Source organism: Leucoraja erinacea, chromosome 15 (assembly GCF_028641065.1).
Source record: "Leucoraja erinacea ecotype New England chromosome 15, Leri_hhj_1, whole genome shotgun sequence".
Lineage (NCBI taxonomy): Eukaryota > Metazoa > Chordata > Chondrichthyes > Rajiformes > Rajidae > Leucoraja > Leucoraja erinaceus.
In genome coordinates, this window is record NC_073391.1 from 15,999,910 (window position 1) to 16,018,566 (window position 18,657).

Below are 18,657 nucleotides of genomic sequence, written 5' to 3' on the forward strand. Positions count from 1 at the left end.
CTTGTACCTAAGCTACAGCTAATGTTTGAAAAAAATTCAATTGAAAAGACAAACCTTATAAAAATTATATCGAATCTACCCTGCTATTTCTCCATTATGTGACAGATGCAAAAGTGCAGATGGTTCTTTAACACATATTTTCTGGCTCTGTCCTCATATACAAAGATACTGGTCTAAAATATTTAAGTGGTTTTCTGGGGTCTATGGAAAAGATATTCTCCCTGATCCAGAACTGGCACTTTTTGGATGCTCAGAGACTGCTTTGTACTTCACGTCTGAAGAACAACAAGCACTGATGCTTGGTATGGTGGCAGCCAAGAAAATGATCCTAACAGACTGGAAATCATCTACACCCCCCTGCTTCGAAAAATGGCTCAATGAAATGAAAATAATCATACAGATGGAAAGGATACGCTTCTACAACTCCAAGGTACCAAACAACTTTTTAAGTGTTTGGGGACCATTTATCAACCATCTCAAAGTCCAATAATTTCATAATTTCATATTGTCTGCAGTGATGTAGTCCTGTGACCTTTACTTCTGCTTTTGCAATGCATGACTGTGTAGCACCATGTGGATTGTACCAATACTGTTATGTCTGGCGGCTTTGTTTTATTATTATTTTTTTTTAATTATAATTATTTTTTTTTCCTTCCTTTTTTTTTCCTGTTGTCTTTTTCAGTTATTTTTTTTTTTTTTTTTTTTTTGTTTTGTTCTGTTTTGTTAAAAAATTGTATAAAATAATAAAAAATATTAAAAGAAAAGACAAACCTGAATCTCGGATTAAAATCATCTTTATTGACAGTGTTACAGTAACATATACAGACGATCTGATATTTTATCAGTTTATAAGACTGTACACAAGTGAATCCTTGGAGTTTATACCAACAGTATACCAAATTGTACACAGTTTTATAATCAAGTATTTATCGTCTAGTGTAAACTATAAACCCCTACAGGATAGTGTTAATTCTGTGACTACATAACATCAAATGTTAACTTCCTTCATTTTGCCAGACAGTAGATTAGGTTGACCTGCCATCTTTTGTTGATCACCAGATGATTCTTGGGCACTGACGTTCAAGTTACTAATGTAAGTGATCAAGAAGAATTGTGACTGCTTGCGCCAAGTTGTTTACATACCCATCAGCTTTCACAGTTGGGTGCTGTTCATCACATGGTCTGCAAATAAAACACAGAAGCATTGTAAACAGATCCATCAAAAATAATCCATCGTTTAGGAGTTAAATAGAAGTTAACTAGCATCCAAAATAGGTCATAATTGTTGATGGAGTTAGATTGCAATTAAGCACTGTGAGGCCATACTTTGCCAAAGACAGTTCTTCAAATATCGTTTCTTTATTGCGTGTGAGAAAATAAATTAAACTTCAAGCAAAGCTTCACTCCCAAGACTAGGCAGTAAAAGAACAAGTACTTTCTCCAAAGATAGTTCTTGGCATGTTGTGTACAGTTCTGATAGTCACACTCCAGGAAGGATGTATTCATAAGTTCATGTGTTGGAGTAGAATTAGGCCATTCAGCCCATCGTCTTCTCCGCCATTCAATCATGGCTGATCTATCTCTCCCTCCTAACCCCATTTTCCTGCCTTCTCCCCATAATCCCTGACACCCTTAGTAATCAAGAATCTGTTCATCTCCACCTTAAAAATATCCATTGACTTGACCTCCACAATCCTGTGGCAATAAAATCCACAGATTCAGCTCGCTCTGACTAAATACATTTCTCCTCATCTCCTTTCTATAGGTACATCTTTTTATTCTGAGGGTATAGCCTCTGGTCCTAGACTCTCCCACTAGTGGAAACATCCTCTCCACACCCACACTATCCATGCCAGTAGAGAGAGTCACAGAAGAGATTCACCAGGATGTTAGGCACAAAATGCTGGAGTAACTCAGCGGGACAGGCAGCATCTCTGGAGAGAAGGAATGGGTGACGTTTCGGGTCGAGACCATCACCTGGATGTTGCCGGGAATGGTGGGAAGTAGTTATAATGAGAGATTTGATCGGCTGTGTTAATTCTCACCAGTACTTTGAAAGCTGAGGAGTGAGCTTAAGAGTGGTTCATAAAATTCATAGGTAGTAGAAAGGATAAATGGTCCTAATGCCAGGATGCGTTGTCTTTTTCCCAGGACAAGGGGTGTAGGGGTGAGAGGCAAGGCGTAGACTGATATGGTTCTCATGCAGGAAAATGGGATTAGTATAGAATGGCAAAAAGAGTAGCTTGGATGTGTTGTGCCAAAGAGCCATTTCTATTGTGCTGAACTATATGGCCATACACAAGTTTTTAATTACATTTGCACATTATCAGCATGAGGATAGCGACTGCGTCCACTTACCCGTGTTGGCAGTTTGAGGTGAGGAATCTAAAGATGAATTGAGTGTGCGGGCAAAATGAAAAGACTTTGACAAAATGAGCTTTCAAGCTGAACATCATTGCAAATAGTTTGTTGGTGAAAACAACTATTGCTTAAAAAAAGCATTAAAAAAACCCACTGACATATATTAACACAGGGATAACTGGTTAGTGGCCAGCAAAGTGTTCATAGCAATGTCATCATTTGGTAGGGGCAGGATCTCTCACCCTCACTTCTTTTCCAGCTTTCTCCCCATTCTATAATCAGTTTGATGGTTCCCGACCTGAAACATCGCTAATCCATGTTCTCCAGAGAATCTGCTTGACCCCGAGTTACTCCAGCACTTTGTGTCCTTTTCTGTTATCATCATTTGATTCATGTTCCTGTCAGCTCTCAGTGATAGTGTACTGTTTAACCACTAATATAAAATAAGGACTGAGATAGAACCTTTATCAGTGTCAGATTCATTCTGCACCATTATTAATGTGTTATTACAGCAGTATTCTTGCTCAGTAGTCAAAGTTCCATCCATCTACCTTAAATCGATATTTAGCATTGATATGCTGCACTTTCAAAAAAATTATTACAAATATTTTCATAATTATTAATTCATAATTAATTGGACTGAAACAACTGAAAACAAGAGCACTTTCAATGTCTGTGGAATTCTCTGCCTCAGAGGGCGGTGGAGGCAGGTTCTCTGGATGCTTTAAAGAGAGAGCTAGATAGGGCTCTTAAAAATAGCGGAGTCAGGGGATATGGGGAGAAGGCAGGAACGGGGTACTGATTGGGGATGATCAGCCATGATCACATTGAATGGCAGTGCTGGCTCGAAGGGCCAAATGGCCTACTCCTGCACCTATTGTCTATTGTCTATTGTCAATGCTTTACTCATCAGCAACACATTAGAAGTTCTGGGGCAATTTAGCAAACCCCAATAGGTTTATCTCTTGAAGAAGTAAAAATAGTGCATGGAGTCCATACCCATGTGAATAAAAATCAATTGATATAACTGATATCCATGTTGAAGATCGAGTAACATCTGAAATTATAGCACTATACACAGGGCTCATGAAGAGTATACAGGGAATTATAACGTATATTGAATGCTCTATTCTCTATTGCTTTACAACTAAAGATCCAGAAAACACAATTTCACACATTGACTGTAAAAGCACTAATTAAAGTGCAGAACTGTTAGCACTGGTTACTTTTTAAATTAAAAAAAAAGTAACGTAACTATAACATTATTTTATGGAATGAGGTCTTTCATATAGAACTCAGACCAAATATACTTTCTGTATATAAAATTCTTCAGTGGGTGGTGCAGTAAATGTTGACTACTTAGGACAGACTGCTGACTTATTTCCTCCTCTTTGGTGCACTGGAACTGTGCTGCAACAGTGGAGAGTGAAAAGCTGCCAGCTTCTTTCAACAAAAAAGTGCAGAAGGTGCCAATTTCAAGAAAGCCAGCCAGATGGTGAAGGAAACCACTAAATGATATTATCTGAGCGTAAACACCCTTTATACAATCTTGAAGAGATAAATCTTAGATTAACATCGTCTTCACAGCAGCACCATCTCACATAACCAAATATCAGACGAGTCCGGAATGAGTCAACCCGTCAACTGCACATTGGAGGGATGAGCTGATTTTACGTCCCACGAATAAACATCACATTGCTTTCATACCAAACATTGACATCCACTTCTATGTTGAAAACAAATGTTGCTTCACTGTTGCACCACTTCTTACTTTTTACTTTCTTAACTGTGCAGGAGATCATGCAGTACGTGATCATAAGTGGTAGGGGTAGAATTAGGCCATTCGGCCCAACAAGTCTACTCCGCCATTCAATCATGGCTGATCTATCTCTCCTTTCTAACCCCATTCTCCTGCCTTCTCCCCATAATCTCTGATGCCCGTACTAATCAAGAATATACCTATCTCTGCCTTAAATATATCCACAGCTTTCAGTGGCAAAGAATTCCACAGATTCACCACCCTCTGACAAAAGAAATTTAGAAAGAAATAAAGAAATCTGATGACGTCAGCCATATGACCAAGACTGTGCAACACTTGTGAGCATGATTAGTTGTCACTCAAATTTCAAGCAGCTCAACACCATTTAGGATAAACAAATCCATTTGAAAACACATTCGTTCATTCATTCATTGGCCATTGTGTTCACTTCTCCAAATTGTCCAGGTTCCTCCAACAGCACCTCTAAAACCCGTGAGCCCTACTACAAAGCTGGCGAAGGCAGCAGGTGCAGGACACCATCGCCAACTCAAAGCCAACCTCACGTCTCACATCATCTGGTGATAGATCACCGTTTCTTCATTGTCGCTCAAGGTCAATTGCGGATGGGCAATAAATGCCAACCTTGACACCAATGCCCAGATCCTGAGAAATGCATCAATAAAACAATATTATTCAACACCATGCAGATAGTGCTTGTTCTTCATTGTCAAATTAGAAAGTCTTATGTGGAGAACAGCAAATAAGAACTGCCAGTGTGACTGCATCTTGTACACCTTTCCTTCTCACCATTGAACCACAATACCTAGGATTGCTTTTGCGAGAGATTTAAATTGTATTATCATTCACCTCGTAGTACCCTACCCATTCCAACAGCAACTCCCCTGATATCTAATATCTTTATAACCAATAAATATATTCCAGTGGCGCAGCGGGTCTTACAGCACCAGCGACTCGGGTTCGATCCTGACCATGGATGCTGCCTCGACGGAATTTGTACTTTCTCCCTGTGACTGCGTAGGTTTCCTCCGGGCGCTCCGCTTTCCTCCCACATTTCAATGACAAGCAGGGTTGTAGATTATTTGACTTCTATAAAAATTGTCCCTCATGTGTAGGATAGAATTAGTGTACGGGTGATCATTGGTCAGCACTGACTCGGTAGGCCAATGTATCTCTAAATTAAAACTAAACTAAGCTAAGTAAAAATATTGTAGAAAGTGTTCAGAGAATTCCTGTTTTTCTCAAAGATTGCTTGCAAAAGCACCCAAGAGATGAATTGTTAATCAAGACAGTCTGTACAGCAATCCCTGTAATGTTGGCAGCCTTAGCCTAATAGAATGCTATGGCCCAATAATTGATGTGAGTGGGGTGGAGATGGTTTATCAAGAGGATCAGAGATCGTACATCTTGTGCATGTTAATTGTATTGGATGGATATCGCATCCCCCTCAGGATTATCTGTCTCTCACATTCACCATTTGCATCGGTGCCTGGTGAAGTTCCTGACCCACTGGCAAATCTGAGCTTCCTGGAATTGAACTATCTCCAAGAAAGACAGAACTGGTTTCAAATGTACCAATAAGAGGATCAGGGAAACAAAAATCACACAACTTGGGCAGAATAAAATATTACTCCTCGGCAAATCTCTTGAACACTGTAGCAACCCTTTAACTTTTAATCACCAATAACTGTCATCTAAGCAGAAACCAGAATAGACCACAAGTTCCTCCAGTATACATTACAGGATATGGAAAGCAGCATAGAGGAGCCAAAGATTGAAAAATCCTGGGTTAATGGAAAAAATGATCAATTACAGTTGAGTGAAGATTTGAGAAGATGAGATTGCCATAAACTTTCTTTTGGAGCACAGTATGAAGGGGTCCAAAATAGATTTTGAGATATCAAAGGCAGCTGCTTCTGGAACAGATTTGTAGAGATAGGTTACTGAGCACATCTGTGGGACTATCCACAAACTTTCTAATTTATGGATAATGTTAGAACTTTATTATCAGCTTCCTCATCTATGTGTGGGTGAATTGCATGATATCTTCCTCCAGATTCATGAATAACACATTCAATTTCAGCAGCAAAACAGCAGTGACACTTTCATTTTCATAGAAGTATGCAAACATGCTTTTTGCTACCCTGAATACAAGTCATAGCTACTCAATATTATATGAGGAAACCCCACTTAGTTGGCTGAGCTCCTTCCAAACACTCAGTCTAAAGCTGTGACTAGAACAGAGGGCAAGCCTGCTTCCACATCTGGAAGTCCTAATTTGCTCTGTACATGTGGTCGTTAACCTCTGTAACTAGACAGAACTCCCTGCATATGCCTCTCCGTGGCAAAGGGCCAACCATTTAAATAAACAGGCAACGAAAACGGGACCAAACCCCAAATTGCAAATTTTAATAGAATTTTATTAAGCCCCCTCCTGAGTTTATGGCAGACGAGGCCCCATAGCTGAAAAGACACAGGGATATGGGGGAGGATGTTGCAGAGAGAAGAAAAGTAACAGTGTATGGCATCATTCGTCTGGCATCTTGTACCTTTCTTTCAGCTGAAAAGTTTAATTGAGGAGGCAAAAAATATCCAGACCTTTGTCAATGGGAGGGAAGAGACCTAGGCTTTGATCACAGGTGCCAGGTCATGCAAGGGAGAAAGAAGACTTTCATCTCTTCATTCAAACTGAACAAAACTGCATCCCAGTGGAATTACAAGCCTGCTCCCTGGGATTATGAATGTTAATATTCTGCATGTAGAACAGTTTCCTGGTGAGAATACGTTCCTTTATCTTTGTGCCCAAAAGGAAGATTCATTTTGGTGCTGATGTGGATTTGTGTCCAAGCTAGAGACTGCCAAATCTGCTACTGGCTGCCGAGGGAAATGTATCATCTATTGGCTCTGAAATGAAAAGTGCAATATAACAAAACTGCAATACCTTTCAACACAGAGCTCGTTTGTACTAAGAAATGTCACATACACAAGGAATAGGATGGCGGTAAACATGGAACTGAAATCATTGCCTTATTCACAGCAATATGCAGCTTCCATCAGTTTTATTCTATGGCCAAAATAAGCTTCCCAGTGGCTTTTATACACAGAAAGACATCAAATGCATTTTAATTTGCTGCAACCTTTGTAAAATATAATTGTTTAATCAATCTTTAATTGGATTTACTTCATGTTCCAGTTGTTTGAGAAGAATAGATTTCAACATTCGACGATGGTGACTAATCCCATCGTGACTAATACCTGACTAATACATTCCATGCTGTATATTTAAGAGAATGACACAAGGCCCAGCTTTGTCTGCAGAGTACACGGTATTTGTGTTTGTACTCAATCATGGAATGACATAACACACCAAAATGGTGAGTTTCATGAAAATCACAATTGTGATTGAAAACCAAGTTATCAGATGGGGACAAGAAGACACGATTTATATAACCTTGGCCATAATGCCAATTTAAACAAATGGTGGAAAACTGGGCAATCTTGAAAACCCTCAAATGGAAACAGGAAATGTAGCAGAATACTCACACCTGATAACAATTCGTCACCCAAGTTGTTACAAAAAATCAAGTTGAACAAACGTTTTTGGTTAGGTGCGCAGTTTGTATGCCAGTTGAAACATCCAAGTAGGTTTGAGATTTGAAGTCACAACAGCTGAAAAGCGCCATCAGCATTCAGTACACTGGACTGATGTGGTATAGCTATGAGACTGGTGTGAGAACAGTGACAGATGCCAGCGCATCGGTCTCTCGATCTGTTGTTGAACTGTGCATGGAGTCAAGTGGCAAGGCTAATCCTGCTTGGAGCCTTCAGCATAATCATGGGGGATCCACTTCTGTGGCGCAAGGAGAGCATGAGGAATGAAGTTAAATATTAATATTTTAACTTATTTTAGTTAGTGCTTAGCTATTTCATTTTTTAAACAGATGCTCAATATTAAAGATTCACAAACTGTTAAGATGTCTTCCAGCTATGTCAGGAAGCATGATTCTGCCGAAGGCCATGCCACCAGTCAAAGACTTTTAATGTCCTGTGAGTTATCGATTTCTGATCTGAAACAATGAAAGAATATTGATCCAAAGCATAGGTTGTTTAGGCAAAATGGACCCTGAATTAGCTCCAATAAGCTAACTATCACATGTAGATGGACAGTTGTAACATAAGCTAAACAATAAGCATGCTGGCAAGCATATTGCAACTTGTGAGGTTGTTACCTGTAGTAGTATGCAGAGTAGGAAGGCCATAACACCCATCAATGTGCAATTGCACATTGGTGCAGAAACTGCTAAATCAATGCTTCAACTGTGTCCCTTTACTAGCATTTAAAAGGGCCCCCAAAGTTATTGGAAGACCCCATCCATTGTTTGCAGATTTGCTCTTATCTGTTTCTGCCTGGGATTTGCTACAATTCTACGTGATCAATGCTTTCAAGTCCTGTGAAGTTGCAAAGAATGTGGTATGCTAGGACTATTGTCAAATTTCTGCGTGGATACTCCCAGACAGGGTACTAGTAATCACTCCCTTTGAAGTGCAGTACGACAGGGTGAGTGAGCAGAGAGCACATTCGGCAGGATGAGATAGTAGAAGGAGAAAGAAGGGCCTCAGGAGGAAAGCCTCCTAGAAGGTGGCCACATCTACTTGGGACTTTCAGAGAGCAATCATTGTGGTTGAACCTCAGTGAGAAACAATATGTGGTGCTCCAACTCTTCAGTAAAGATATCCTCACTCAAATACATACCTGCTCCAGCCTCAAATTCAAATGCAGAGGAGGGAAAGGATCACTTTTCCAACGGCCATGACCTTATATGCGTGATCATATTTGCCCATGTTACCCGTTCCACATACTCATCTCACTTACAAGTTACAGATGGTGTAACCGTAAAATTTTTATCTACAACCTCACCAAAACGTTCTGGTTTTCTCCTTTCAGATACCCAACTACTCCAAGTCCAATCTGGCTGGGAATTGGTGGAAAAGCAGAAAGAACATGAAGACATATCAAGAATCTTTACTAATAGCTCAAAGGGCTGAAGCTTACAGTTCAACATCAATTGTTGAAACATATTGATCACCCACCCACACTGTTCCAAAAGAGCCAAGTCTACCTCATTTTCACTTCTCACTGACCAGCAGTAGAGCAAATGCTGGTTTTGTGAGGTCTGCATGTTGCCACAAAGTGAAATGCATTATTGACTGCATTCAGCTCCCTCCAAAGTTGTATTGTCAACTCGGGGATGTGCCATAAGCCGAAGGCTGGTACACATGACATGCTCATAATGCCATCTGCATTTAAGCTGCCATGATATTGGCAGAGTGGCCCAAAAGCATGGGTTATCCGCTGACAATGTAGTTCTTAACTCTGGTGTGTATCTGGTACTGAAGGCCAATCTGACAGAGGTGGCATGTCAGACCAGACCACCAGTGTTGTCAGGTCTCTATTACCTGAAACACTCTGGGAAAGGCTGGTAGACTGGAGGTCAAATCTCGTGGTCTGTTGAATGTTATATAGCCCATTTCATCAGGGCAATCCTGAGGACATTTCTGCTACCAATGCATTAAATATTTGGGCATGAGGACATAGTGAGGTGATGAGAAGCAGGAGGAAAAAGAGGAAAGAAGAATGGCGGGGACAATCTAGGCAGAGCTCCCTTGATGACTCTCTCCATACCAATTCATAAGACTATGCTAACCAAAATGCCAATCCCAAGTCACCATTGGTCCTACAATTTTCCTTTCTCTCCATTGCTATCCATTCCATGAATCCAAGCTTACTGCAAGGTTACTGCTAGCTGCTTCATGTTACTTAATACTCCTTTCATTTTTGCCCATGGAAGCCCATATCATCATTGAGAACATCATTGACTTTTTTAGAGAGCTGCAAACAAGTGTTCTTTTGAAACTCCAGCACAATTTGTTTACAATCTCTCTTTCAGGAATGCTGGCCCCTGCATTGTCCTACTTTTTGTCTAGCTATATACATGTCATGAAACTCATCTAGTGCAGATCCTACCTTTTGGCTAACATAAAATGCAAACAACAAGGCCCATTTTAAGCTGTTTAAGAAGGAACTGCAGATGCTGGAAAATCGAAGGTACACAAAAGGCCCCTTTTAAGCTGTTGACTAAGAGCACTACCATTTTTCATCTTCACTCTCTTTGCTTCTATGGGTTCCTGGCCAGGTTGAATTGGTCATTTCATACATGTGGTGAAGTGGAAAGTAAAAGTTGGCTGGTACGGTCTTTAATTGTTTCCTCCTTGCCGCTGACCACAGACTGTAATAACCACTCCAATAATGATGAACTCCTTCTGCTCCATGGGGCAGAGTGTGCAGTTGCACTAGTTAGGTGTTGGTGTTTTTGAGTGACAGGTCCTGCAAAGGAAGGGGGTTTGTTATTGTGTAATATATTTGGATGATATGTCTGTGTACAGGTTGAATAACTGGGGCAATGTGGTAAAGCTAGGGTGATGTGAGGCGTGCAACAGGGCTCAGTCTGCGGTGGCTGCCAAAGATCCTATAGCAAGCAAGATAGCCCACTCGGCGAAAAAGACGTAGTACGGTCATGGGCAGATTCATGGGTAATTCTCAGCCCCATTTCCGTAACCGCACCAGAGATCCCATGGCGGAGCAAAGATACTAGTGCGGAGACGGAAGCCGGTTACGGAAACATCCTCGCAAAAATAAAAGTTATTTGGAAAAAATCTTCTCCCCATTTTCACAATTATAATTTATTAACACAAACTGTTCACCCGCGACGTTGATTACACTGCGAGAAAATTGTTAGTAGGTGGAAACAGTGGAAATGTAATATCAGGCTATCAGGTGATATCAGGCTATCCAACTCATGAGATTTTGATACAATTCTTTAAAGAGGATGAGATGGTCACAAAGTATCACAGTCTAGTTTGTCATTGCATTTTAGCCTGCAATTGAATGTGCAGGAAAGAAGGTAAATCGATAATATTCTCTGATCATCAGGAAACTCAAAAGGCAGAAAATAAGCAGGTCAACCTTTGGTCCAGAGAACATTGTGAGGAACTGGTTCCAATAACATCTTGTGCCAGAAATCTCAAAGATGGGCCCATGGCAGATTTCCAACTATGTCAGCCAAAAGATGGAGGCAAGCCCTTGCCCCAAAAACAATGAAGTAAACGAGGCAAACTTCATCACATAATTTCCAGCGATGGCTTGCTTCACCCTTCATCACTAACCACACACTCCAACCCCACTAAGTGATAACTAGTGTTAGGCAGACAGTTTGCCTACATTCCAGAGTAGAATACAGAGAATGTGTACTTCAAGAGTGTTTAATTGTCATGCACACCGGAACGGCAACAATAAAATTCAAACTTACTGCAGATTTACAGGCTCATTAAATGCAATAACACAACAAATAAATACACTTGGTGCTTTGAAATCCTTGGGACATATATATAAAGAAGATCTCTTAATACAATTTTTTATTTCTATTTTGTCCAAGGTGTGCATTACTAAACTAACGCTCTGATTGTTAATGTTCTTTAATTAATCCAGCACAATCTCTGTCCAGAATAAGTAACTGATAACTGTGTATACTATCATGTTCCAGGGCTTTGGCAGACACTGTGCTGTGTTAATGCATAAAGGCAGCATGATGCTTTATATATTTGTTTGGCAAGCCTGGACAATCTATTCACTGGTTGAAGTCACAGCCTTTACACCTGGCATTAAGCCAATGGAAAATCTAACTTTTCTTAGCTTTAGTAGAGGAAAGAAGCTATTTTTTTTCTGTATGAGGTTAATGGTAAGTAGATTAGGCAGGAAAAATGAAACTCAGTCAGATCTTGTTTTAGGTTTGCCAATACTGTATTTCACGTACACGTTTGTTCCATAAGATTATTATATTAATAGCGTTGCATCTGATTAACACCACTGAATCACTATGCACTAACTATGTAGCACATGATCCAAAATCAACCAATTTGTTGAGGGATCCCCCTAGCTCTGCTGGCAACAATAGTGAAATAGCAAACCAACAAGCTGCTGAATTCAACAACAAAGTGCAATTTCAGGTGGCAGAGGCAACATTTGATGGGAACAACTCTCTTGAAGTCTGGCTGAGTGAACATTCCTGGTATAAGTTCAATTGGAAATTTTATACTGAAAATACAGGATAGCGGCAGGTTCCAGGAAAATTACAAGTTTGGCAACGTCTCGGTTTCTATGGACCTTCTCATGCATTAACTGAAATTACTGGCAGGTTTTAGACCTGCACCTGGTCACCAGTGATGAGATGTTGCAGTTGAAAGATGAGAATCATGAGTATTTAATCAGAACATCCCTTTCACTTTCTCCATTACATACACAAAAGTTAACTGTTAGTAATTTTGGCTTTCAGTAGTAACAGTGATAGGTTGCTGGATGCTTCAGTGCCAGGAAATGCCTGGCAGTATTGTGATGTACATATTTCCAATGTATTACTTTGTATCTTTCCATCAATTTATATTGTGCCTTTGACATCGAAAAGTTGTGAGCTGTTTCAGTCATATCGGAAAAGCTAATCAGAGGTAATGAGAGTGTTTTCAAGGAGGGAGAGGGAAAAAGGTGTTTAAGCCTTAGCTGGGGATAACATGATTTCCAATGATGGGAGAGGGGGGAGAGGGTGGAGAAGAGGGGGGGGGGGGGGGGGGGCAGTAGGGTGCACAATTGGCTGAACTCAGTAATGGATCAAATATTGAAAATAGCTGCAGGCCTGCACGAGCTTAAAGGTAGAGGCAGCAAGCCCAAAGAAGGGTTTAATAGTGGGATGAGATTTTTAAATTTGAGCATAAGCCATTGTGGGCAAGTGGGTAAAAGGAACCAAAAAAAAAGCAGGCTTTTGGGTGAACTGCAATTTATACAAGTGGAAGATGAGATGAACTTTGGGACAGTCATTATGAAGGTTTACATGAGTGGGAGTGCAGCAGATGAGCAATTATTTGTTATTGAGAAACTGAGTTTGGAAATTAAGTTTGGAAATTAGTCCAAGATTTGTACAGAGTTTGAGGCAGCAGCTGAAGATAGGAACGGTTTATAATGAATAGGATTTCCGAAAGTGAAAACAGAGAAAATGAAGACAGATAAAAATATAATGTCTCTGCATTTGCCAGGTAATTCACATACAACCTCTCACTCTTCTGTCTCAGGACTGTAGGGTAACAATAAGTTAAGGCTATGTAGCCAGGACTGTTTAGGGCTGCACAGTGGCGCTGTGGTAGAGTTGCTGCCTTACAGTGCCAGAGACCCGGGTTTGAACCTGACTATGGTTGCTGCCAGTATGGAGTTTGTACGCTCTCCCTGTGACAGTGTGGGTTTTCTTCGTTTGCTCCGGTTTCCCCCCACATTCCAAAGACAGGTTTGGACAGGTTTGTAGGCTAATCGGCTTCTGTAAATTGTCCCTAGTATCATAGTCATACAGCGTGGAAGCAGGCCTTGTGGCCCAACATGCCCACACTGATCAACATGTCCCATCTACACTAGTCCCACATGCCTGCGTTTGGCCCATATCCCTCTAAATCTGCCTATCCATGCGCCTGTTTAATTGTTTTTTTTAAGTTACAATATTCCTTGCCTCAACTACCTTCTTTGGCAGCTTGTTCCATACACCTACCACACTTTGCGTGAAAATGTTACCATTCAGATTCCTATTAAAATCATTCCCCCTTCACCTTAAACCTATGTCCTCCGTTTCTCAATTCCCCTACTCAGGGCAAGAGACCCTGTACATCTACTCCTCCCATTATTTTATGCACCTCTATAAGGTCACCCCTCCTCCTGCACTCCAAGTAATAGTCCCAGCCTGCTCATCCTCTCCCTATAGCTCAGACCCTCGAGTCCTGACAACATCCTCGTAAATCTTCTCTGTGCCCTTTCCAACTTGACACCAGTGTGTGGGATAAAACTAGTGTACAGGTGATCATTGGCCAATGTGGACACAGGGGGTCAAAGCGCCTGTTCCACGCTGTATCTCTAATTTAAACTGATACAGGTGCTGTGCTGGTAGTTCCAGGTACTTTGTTTCCTCGTCCCAGTGATGGCATCAACTTAAACAAGAAAATATTTCAGATGCAAAGCATTATAAAAATAAACAATCCACAATACTTCCCAGTACTGGGACTGAAACATGTCATCATTTACAAAATATGGAAGTGTGCCCTAACTGAAACCACTGGATATCCATATTGCAAAGCAGATGCTTCGAACAGTTTTGGAAAATCTTTCAATAGTCAGCCCTTTTCTTTTAAATCGTCTTGTTGATGAATCATTCAAAAAAGAAAGATAGACAAATATTTCTCGGGTAAGCAAGCAATTGTTGGATCTTGCTTAAAATAAAAAGAGATTTATAACAACAGAACTGTGTCTTGCTCTAGATCAGCTGTGGTGAGCACAAAACCATGGCTAAACTGAACCACAAAGTATTAGATTCTTTCTCAAAAACAGAACAAAACAGCTGTGGGCAGCTGTAAAAAAATGTTTCTGGGATTAGAAAGTTGAAATGACAGCATTGCACATCGTAAAAGATTCTGTTCGCCAAGCATGAACTGGTGTTCCTAATGGTCAGTTTATGCTGCAGCACCACAGGAGTAGGGTCAAATGTCACCGACACCGTTTGCATGCTGCATTTGACTTTCACTATTTTTTCTTGGCTCATTGTTAATTTTTATCTGACCATGTGAAATACCTTGAGGCATTCGGGTGTGCTAAAGATACGTCATCGGTGTTGATGCGCTAACAATTTTGCTGACAACTTTGATCACACAATGCGACTCATTACTGTGTCAATAAACCAAATCCAACTCCCCCCCGCCACCCAAACCCCAACCTCGTGCCTCGCCTCCACCCACACATCTCCACTGCTCAGTCGCAAAGGTCACATATAATTAACATACCTGCAACTCTAGCTACTCTACACAATATGCCATTGTTTGGTCCCAAACAAAGAGATCCTTTGGTGTTTAAGAGGGAACTGCAGATGCTGGAGAATCGAAGGTTACACAAAAAAGCTGGAGAAACTCAGCGGGTGCAGCAGCATCTATGGAGCGAAGGAAATAGGCAACGTTTCGGGCCGAAACCCTTCTTCAGACTGATCGGGGGCGGGCAACGTTTCGGGCCGAAACCCTTCTTCAGACTGATCGGGGGCGGATCCGCCCCCGATCAGTCTGAAGAAGGGTTTCGGCCCGAAACGTTGCCTATTTCCTTCGCTCCATAGATGCTGCTGCACCCGCTGAGATCCTTTGGTGATTACTGTTCCAGTAGTGCAGAACAAAATAAGGCTCATCTCTATCAGTTTAGGAGGACGCAGTTTAAGTCAAGTCAAGTCACATTTATTTATATAGCACAATTAAAAGTAGATTTGATTGGTTTTTGGGCTTCAGGGGGAGATAGAGTTGTGTATCGTCTGCGTAGCAATGGAAGGAAATGCCGTGCCTTTCAATGACTTGGCCTAAGGGGAGCATATACACGGAGAAGAGAATGGGGCCAAGGATGGAACCTTGTGGAACCCCACAGCAGAGATTAGCTGGGGAGGAGAAAGAGTTGCCGATGTTAGTCGAGAAACTCCTACCTTTGAGGTAAGAGATGAACCATCTTTAGAGAGAGATAAGAAATTACAAACAGACAATAACTGACAAGAGAGAGATTGACCTGAATCATTCATGGAAGACAGCTGCAACTGGTCTTATGCAAAAGTTTCAGTTATGACCATTTAATACATGAAGAAGCACATCTGAAACATAAGCTGTCTTTTTTATTTTATTTTCTGATTAACCCACTGTGGAACTCCTATTTAAAAAAAAAATAGTGTCCTTGTTTAACAAAAGAAAAATGAATGGGTATGTGCCTTTGTTATTGGCAGGCAAAAAATAAGCAATTTTGCTCAAGATTCAATTGGTATTGGTTTGATAAACTCCATCAGGTACATGCTAGAAGAAATCATGGGGCCATGCAGCATCTGTGGAGATTCAAGATTTTAGGTCCATTACAACAGGACTGAGAGTGTAGAGGGAGGATAACAAATACAATGTTAAAATATAAATGAGAGGCAGTGGTGAGACAAATCGCACATAAGAGGGCAGTTGTTGAGGCAGGTGAAAGGGGAAACCAGATGTGAGGTGGAATGAAGTGCAGAAGGAACTCGTTGGGTGCGGGGAGGGGATAGGAAAGATGAACTAACGGAGAAGATACACAGGTGAATAGCACTGGGTGATGGGCAGATGGAACCAAATGGGGAAAGGTAACAAATCTTGGTAATGAGAGTTGGAAGGAAGGAAAAGGTGAACTAAGGGAGAGAGAACCTGAATGTATGAAAGGAACGTAGGGGTGGGGTTATTTGGAAAATGCAATATTCATGCTATTGGGTTTAGGCCACCCAAGCAGAATGTGAGATGTTCTTCTGGTTTGTACTTGGCCTCACTATGGTAGTGGAGTAGGCCAAGGATAGATGCATGGTGTAGTACTGGTTGAAATGACATGCAATCGGAAACTCAAGATAACCATTATAGACAGGCGCAGAGGTTCTGCCAAATATTACTCTGCCTCCACTGATGTTGCTACCTGCTGAGTTCTTCCAACCGTTGTTTTTATGTACCAGATTCTAGCATCTGCAGTCTCTTGTGTATGAGAGGCTTATAACCAGCTTGGCTCACAAGAGGCAACCACGGCATACTTGAACATGAAAATTGTCCATTTGTGTGAATAAAAGTGTGCCCAGAGTAACACAAATTAAACACACATATTCTCTGTGATCTCTTGAATATCAATACATCAAATTTATTATTTAAATTCCTGATCTAGTAATAGACTTATTGGGAATGTATAAAACATTTGTGTCTATCTTGGGCCTTCATGAATACTTGAATCTGGACATTGCAGCAATTCTGTTTGCGCATAGTTAAGTGGCAAATGCTGAAATTGAAAAAGATGACAAATGAAATACCTCTGCATTAGAAAATTATTTATGCCAGAGTTTTGGCACAGAGGTGTGAAATTATTGTTTTCCTATTGTATGAGGATAATGCAAAGCATATTATCCAGGTGGGCTGCGTGCGTTGAGAGGAATCCCGGCAAGCCGCAGCTCATCCCAACATCAGGCCTGGTTCTCCCGCCGCGGAATCAGGTACCCGCCCAGAAAGGGAAGGTTGCAATGGCCCTTTGTGGCCAGTGGCAGCTGCAACTGTAAAATGGTGCCAAAATGGCACCTCATGCATTTATACTCAGTGGGCTGTTCCGTACATTCTGTACTAACCAGGGGATTGTTCTGATGTATGGAGACAGTCTTGCTGAGCTGTAGGCACAAAAAAGTGTTTCACTGTACCTTGGTTCACGTGATGGTGGACTAACGTCTGTGGTGATGAAGTGCTTTGAGAGGCTGATCATGTAGCAAATCAACTCCTACCTCGACAAAAACCTGGACCCACTGCAGTTCGCTTACCGCCACAACAGATCAACGGTGGATGCGATCTCGCTGGCCCTCCACTCTGCTCTGGACCACTTGGACAACAAAAACTCATATGTCAGGCTGTTATTCATTGATTACAGCTCGGCATTTAACACAATCATCCCCTCCAAGCTGGTTACCAAACTCACAGAACTGGGTCTCTGCTCATCCCTCTGCAATTGGATCCTAGACTTCCTCATTCACAGACCACAGTCTGTTCGTATTGGTGGAAATGTGTCAGCCTCGATAACAATCAGCACGGGAGCACCTCAAGGCTACGTGCTCAGCCCCCTGCTGTACTCACTCTATACTCATGACTGCGCAGCTAGTCACAGTGCGAACTCCATCATCAAGTTCGCTGAAGACACCACTGTTGTGGGACGTATCACTGATGGGGATGTCAGAGTATAGAAGAGAGATCGAGCAACTGTCCATATGGTGCCAGCGCAATAACTTGACCCTCAACACCAGCAAAACCATGGAACTAATTGTGGACTTTGGAAGGAGTAGGAGGGGGACCTACAGCCCCATTTATATCAACGGTTCGATGGTTGAAAGGGTCAAGAGCTTCAAATTGTGCACATCTCTGAAGATCTTTCCTGGTCCGAGAACACTAATACAATTATCAAGAAAGCTCATCAGCGCCTCTACTTCCTGAGAAGATTACGGAGAGTCGGTTTGTCAAGGAAGACTCTCTCTAACTTCTACAGGTGCACAGTGGATAGTATGCTGACCGGTTGCATCGTGGCTTGGTTCGGCAATTTGAGCACCCTGGAGAGGAAAAGACTACAAAAAGTAGTAAACACTGCCCAGTCCATCATCGGCTCTGACCTTCCTTCCATCGAGGGGATTTATCGCAGTCGCTGCCTCAAAAAGGCTGGCAGTATCATCAAAGACCCACACCATCCTGGCCACACACTCATCTCCCTGCTACCTTCAGGTAGAAGGTACAGGAGCCTGAAGACTGCAACAACCAGGTTCAGGAATAGCTACTTCCCCACAGCCATCAGGCTATTAAACCTGGCTCGGACAAAACTCTGATTATTAATAACC

The 18,657-nt window shown here is 41.5% G+C and overlaps 1 protein-coding gene across 2 annotated transcripts in view; it reads right to left on the bottom strand.

The window, feature by feature from the left end:
* Positions 1 to 778: 778 nt before the first annotated feature.
* The window catches only part of lhpp (phospholysine phosphohistidine inorganic pyrophosphate phosphatase), a 106,785-nt gene continuing 88,906 nt past the window's right edge, over positions 779 to 18,657 (bottom strand). For both annotated transcript variants that reach the window (XM_055646758.1, XM_055646757.1), the window contains one exon: positions 779 to 1,182. In XM_055646758.1, coding sequence (XP_055502733.1) covers positions 1,174 to 1,182 — 9 coding nt within the window. In that variant the 3' untranslated portion in view covers positions 779 to 1,173. The remainder of the gene's footprint in view (positions 1,183 to 18,657) is intronic.